The sequence below is a fragment of the Plecotus auritus genome (genome assembly GCF_963455305.1).
Source record: "Plecotus auritus genome assembly, chromosome: 2".
Taxonomy (NCBI): Eukaryota; Metazoa; Chordata; class Mammalia; order Chiroptera; family Vespertilionidae; genus Plecotus; species Plecotus auritus.
The window spans coordinates 168,736,660-168,742,819 of NC_137771.1; the positions used below are offsets into that span (position 1 = coordinate 168,736,660).

General features: G+C 40.7%; 1 protein-coding gene across 2 annotated transcripts in view; it reads left to right on the forward strand.

Annotated features, from left to right (window-relative positions):
• Positions 1-1,345, forward strand: part of EAF2 (ELL associated factor 2) — a 52,557-nt gene extending 51,212 nt beyond the window's left edge. For both annotated transcript variants that reach the window (XM_080654406.1, XM_080654405.1), the window contains one exon: positions 1,178-1,345. In XM_080654406.1, the coding sequence (XP_080510532.1) occupies positions 1,178-1,224 (47 nt within the window). In that variant the 3' untranslated portion in view covers positions 1,225-1,345. The remainder of the gene's footprint in view (positions 1-1,177) is intronic.
• The last annotated feature ends 4,815 nt before the right edge of the window (positions 1,346-6,160 follow it).

Sequence of the window (6,160 nt, forward strand, 5' to 3'; positions counted from 1 at the left end):
TTTTTAAATTTTGATCTCCATTCAAATATCATTCTTCAAGGAGGCTTCCCCAACTACCCTATATAAAGTAGCACCTCTCATCTCTCTCTCCATACTCATCTTTATTTATTATATATATATTTCAGAGAGGAAGGGAGAGGGAGAGAGAGATAGAAATACCAATGATGAGAGAGGATCATTGATTGGCTGCTTCCTGCATTCCCCACACTGGGGATAGAGTTGGCAACCCAGGCATATGCCCTGACCAGGAATCCAACCATGACCTCCTGGTTCATAGGTCGACACTCAACCACTGAGCCATGCTGGCCAGGCTCCATACCCATATTTATATTTTCATAGTATTTATACCTACCTGGCATTATATTATACTAGAGGCCTGATGTATGAAGATTCGTGCAAGAATGGGCCTTCCTTCCTCTGGCTGCTGGCACCGCCTTCGCTCCAGCCTGGAGCTGCCTTTCTGCCTTCCCACACTGCCCAAAGTCCCAGAGCTGCTGGGGTGGTGTGGAACGCCCCTGGCTGCTGGGCACCTGCATATGCAAATTAACCCACTATTTTTGTTGGGTTAATTTGCATACACACTCCTGATTGGCTGGTGGGCATTGTGAAGGTACGGTCAATTTGCATCTTTCTCTTTTATTAGTGTAGATATTTGTTTATATTTTTTACTGTTTCCTCCACTGGAATGTAAGTTTCATGACTATAACCACATGGATGAATTACAAAAGGAATCAATGATGAGTTACCCTTAACAAACACTATGTAAATATTTTGACATTTTGAGTAAAAAATTATATAATTTTTTCACTCTTCCAAATGATATAGTCTGATCTTCTAAACTGTATTTTCTCTAATTTCCTGATGTAATTAAATCAGTGATATAAAAAGAAGTGTGATGTTGGTATGTGAAAGAAGACTAATATAGAAGCCAGATGATACTAAAACTATGCTGAAGATTGATGGTGTATTTTTTCTTTACAGATAGTATTAATTATTTAAATTAGTAATGATATGACTAAATTGTAGGATCAACAATCTGATTATTAATGACAAAATGTTGCCTAAATAGGACCACTTGGATTACTTTTTGTATAATATTTGTTATAAAAAAATAAATATATTAAATATTTAAATATAAATATTTCATTACTACAGTTTTGCTATTTTTTTATTTTAGGAAATGATTTGCAGCTGAGTGATTCAGGAAGTGATACTGATGACTGAAGAAACATTCAGCTATAAATATAAAATTTACAAGATATGTGATAATGTATTTTATACTAAGAAAAAAAAATTCCTAAGACTGAGGAAAATGTATTTTAACTTTAAATGATAAAGGAAATTAAATTTGATTCAGAATTTTCAGTTGATGTTATATTTTTTAACCTTTTATGAGAACCAGCATTTCCATGTGTTTTCATGTAATCTTAAAACTTTTTTGAAGTTTTTTTTAAAGAATTTTCTTTTAAGTCCAGTTGCTCTTTTTTAAAAAAAAATATATATATATATATTTTTATTGATTTCAGAGAGGAAGGGAGAGGGAGAGAGAGATAGAAACATCAATGATGAGAGAGAATCATTGATTGGCTGCCTCCTGCACACCCACACTGGGGATTGAGCCTGCAACCCGGGCATATGCCCTGACCGGGAATCAAACCGGTGACCTCTTGGTTCCTAGATCAATGCTCAACCGCTGAGCCACACCCGGCTGGGCACTTTTTTGAAGTTTTAAAGATGAGAAAAAAAGACTCAGAGGTTAGTAACTTGCCCACATATTATTAGTTAACAAGTGGCAGATCAGTTGTTGTAGTGTTCAAGTTCAGTGCTCTGTTTAACCAGATTGCTGTCTCCAATTGTGAAATGTCAAAACTATGGATTTATAATAAATTCTATGATTTTAATTATATCTCTGAGCCTTTTCTATCTCGTATTCCTTAAATTTTTGTTGAAAATCTATTAATCCTTGACAAAATTATAATTTAGGGTAAGGTCAAGATAAATAATTATTTTAATGAAATAACATCTCAATATTTTTCATCATTTTCTTATTTTGCTTTTGAGAGAAAAATAAACTGTTAAGTAATGATATAATTAATATTTACATCTCTAACATTTTTTTATTTGGATGAAAAAATAAATATTAGTTTATAGTTGAAAGCCACTGACTAGTAGCAAGTTCTTTTTAAAATTTATTTTCATTGTTGAGAGTTTTACAGATGTCCCCCACTTCCTCCCCTCTGTACCCCTCCACCTGGTTCCCACCCTACCCCAGGCCTTCACCACACTATTGTCTGTATCCATGGACTATGTATATCTATAATAATAAAAGCGTAATATGCAAATCGACTGAACAGCCGAAGAGCGGAAGGACCATCCAGACGACCACGCTATGACACCCACTGGCGCCAGGCCCTCCAAGGCAAGTGTGATGCGATTGGCTTGGGGCCCCTGCCATCGCCCCATGATCGCCCCGTAGAGGGCAGCCCAGGCCACCAGCCAGTGGGGCAATCAATTGGGGGTGGGGCTCTGCAATTGCCCCAAAGAGGGAGGCCCAGGCAGGCTGTGGCAGGTGGGCGGAGCCCTGGCCAGGTGGGCAGGTCCTCCCTCTTTGGGGTGATCCATTGTGGAGCCCTTCGATAGATCACCCCAGTGGCGGCACTGTGGTGGGTGGGCGGGGCCTCCCTCTGCAGGGCAATTGATCACTGGGCTCCCAGACTGCGAGAGGGCACAAGCTGGACTAAGGGAACTCCCCCCCAACTCCCCTGCCGAGGCCTCTAGTCCTATATAATAAAAGCCTAATAGGCAAATAGCCTCCTCGGGCGGTCGTTTGACTGGGAGTTCAACCGTTCACAGTGACATGCGCTGACCACCAGGGGGTGGCGCGGAACATGGCAGGTGTCAGCGATGCTGCGCTGGCAGCGGGTGACAGGGGAGGTACTGCCGGCCCCGATAGGCCTCAATGAGCCAGATTGCAGCGGGATGGTGGAGCAGGTGAGCGGGCAGCACCAGGCCAAGGCAAGGTGTCAGGCGTGGCTGTGGGGCTGCAAGGCTGGGGGCGCAAGCTGGAGCCTGATTCCTGCAGGCCACCCCAAGGGACCCCACCCATGCACAAATTTATGCACCAGGCCTCTAGTGTGCATATAACTTCTTTGGTTAATCTCTTTCTGTGCCCCTCTCCCCTTCCCTCTGAGATCTGTTGGTCTCTTCCATGGTTCCATGTCTCTGGACCTGTTTTGTTTGTTATTTTGTTCATTAGATTCCACATGTAAGTAAGATCATGTGATTTTCGAGGTCTTGAACATCTTTTGTTAGATTTCCTTCAGGTATCTTTTTTATGCTGATATTATTTTTTTAAATCCCCCTTTCTATTTGCTTTTGCTGAATTTAAATACAATTTATTTTTGTGTGCTGATTTTATATTTATATGCCTGCTAAACATGTTTTCTTTTATTTCAATATTTGCCTTTTCTCTCTGAATATATTAGTATCTATCATTTTAGAGCACCAGTCTCCTTTCTATAGATGACTATAAAATATCACTCTGATGTCAAGCAATGAGGACATAAATGTTTTTACTCTTATCACAGATATTTTATTTTTAAAATATATTTTATTGATATTTTTACAGAGAGGAAGGGAGAGGGATAGAGAGCTAGAAACATCGATGAGAGAGAAACATCGATCGGCTGCCTCCTGCACACCTCCCACTGGGGATGTGCCCGCAACCAAGGTACATGCCCTTGACCGGAATCGAACCCGGGACCCTTCAGTCCGCAGGCCGACGCTCTATCCACTGAGCCAAACCGGTTTCGGCATTATCACAGATATTTTAGAATTTTCCATTTTTATTATCTTTTTTCTTGTCTCTGAAGAGTTTGTGCTCAGATCTATTTCCTTTTGTCCTTAAATCTGTTTTCAGCTTAGCAAAAATGATAGGATATTAGAGTCATATTGATCTGATAGGGCTCTAGAATAGGCCTTGGAAGGCTGGAGTTTTGATCGTTGCTCTGTCCCTTCTGAGCTCTTCTATAACATTCTTCAAGTTAGACTAGGAGAGGGATTTCAAACCAGGTTCTCTAAATCCCTGTCATAAAAATCATTAAAGGAGCTTGTTAAAAAACATGGGTTCTCAAAGCCGAAGGTATCACACTCCCTGACTTCAAACTATTCTCCAAATCTATAGTAATCAAAACAGTATGGTATTGGCAGAAAAACAGGTATACAGAGTAATGGAATAGAACTGAGACCTCAGAAATAAACTCACACATATATGACAACTAATTTTCAACAAAGGGGCCAAGAATATACAAGGGAGAAATGAAAGTCTCTTCAATAAATGGGAAAACTGGTAAGCTACTTGCAAAAGAATGAAACTAGACTGCCATCTGACACCATACACAAAAATTAACTCAAAGTGAATTAAAGAATTGAATATGACACCTGAAACAATAAAATGCATAGACGAAAACATCGGCACTAAACTTACGGACTTTGGTCTTAAAGGGTTTTTTGTGATATTGACCCTAAAGGCAAGGGAAGTAAAAGCAAAAAATAAGTGAATGGGACTACATCAAACTAAAGAGCTTTTGCACAGAAAAAGAAACCATCAACCAAATAAAAAGGCAGCCAACCTAATGGGAGAAGATATTTGCTAATGATACTTCCAATAAGGGGCTAATATCCAAAATATATAAAGAACTCATACAACTCAATAACCACATATAGGAAAAAAATTACAAAAATGGGCAGAGAACCTGAATAGACATTTTTCTCAAGAAGACATACAGATGGCCAGCATATATATGAAAAAATGTTCAATGTCACCAATTATATCAGGGAAATGAAAATCAAAACCACACTGAGATATGAACTCACACTTGTTAGAATGACCATTATCAATAAGTCAAAAAATAACAAGTGTTGGAGAGGAAAAAATGGAACCCTAGTACACTGCTGGTGAGAATGTAAATCGGTGAAGCCACTATGGAAAACAGAATGGATGTCCCTCAAAAAATTAAGAATAGAGCTACTATACAACCCACAAATCCCACTTCTGGGTATCTGCCTGAAAAAAATTGAAAACACTCATAAAGATATATGTCCCCAATATTCATTGCAGCGTTATTTATAATAGCCAAAATGTGGAGACAACCTAAGTGTCCTTAGGTGGATGATTGGATACAGAAGATTACATATAGACAATGGTATACTACACTGTCATGTAAAAGATGAAATATTGCCATTTGTGAAAACATGGATGGATCTTGAGATTATTATGTTAAATGAAAAAAGCAGAAAAGAACTGTATGATTTCACTAATATGTGGGATATAAAACAAAAAGCAATAAATGAATCAGCAAAACAAAACAAAAAAATCATAAGTATAGACAACAGAATTGTGGTTGCCAGAGGGAGAAGGGGACTGGGGAGGTCAAATATAAGGTGACAGGAGACTAGACTTCTGATGGTGAAAACACAATAGGTTATACAGATATTATATTACAAAATTTACATCTTAAATTTATATAATGTCATTAACCAACTAGAGGCCAGTGCACGAATTCATGCACGGGTGGGGTCCCTCTGGGTGGCCTGCAGGGATTGGGCCGAGACCCGCAGTCCAACACTGCCTGCAGCTCTTACCTGCAGCTCCCGCCCATCCCGGCCCCACTGTGCCTTTCACGGGCTCACGCCCAATCAGTCCTGATCGGGAGAGGCTTGCTCTGCCATAGCAGCACTCGCCAGCCGTGAGCCCTGCGTCTGGTGCTGTCCCAAGGGGAGTGGCCTGTGGGATCAGACTGAAATCAGCTCCTCGACATCCCCCGAGGGGTCCCAGATTGCGAGAGGGTGCAGGGTAGGCTGAGGGACCCCGCTGGTGCATGATCAGGCCGGGGAGGGAATGTGGAAGGGTTCCAGGGCATGTCCGGCCCATCTCGCTCAGTCCCAATTGGCTGGACCCCAGCAGCAAGCTAACCTACTGGTTGGAGCATCTGCCTCCTGGTGGTCAGTGCATGACATAGCGACTGGTCGACCAGTTGACTGTCTGCCCCCTAGTGATCAGTGCATGTCATAGCGAGTGGTTGAGCAGCCTTAGCATATCATTAGCATATTATACTTTGATTGGTTGGTTGGTTGTTCTGCTGTTCGGTCTATTTGCATA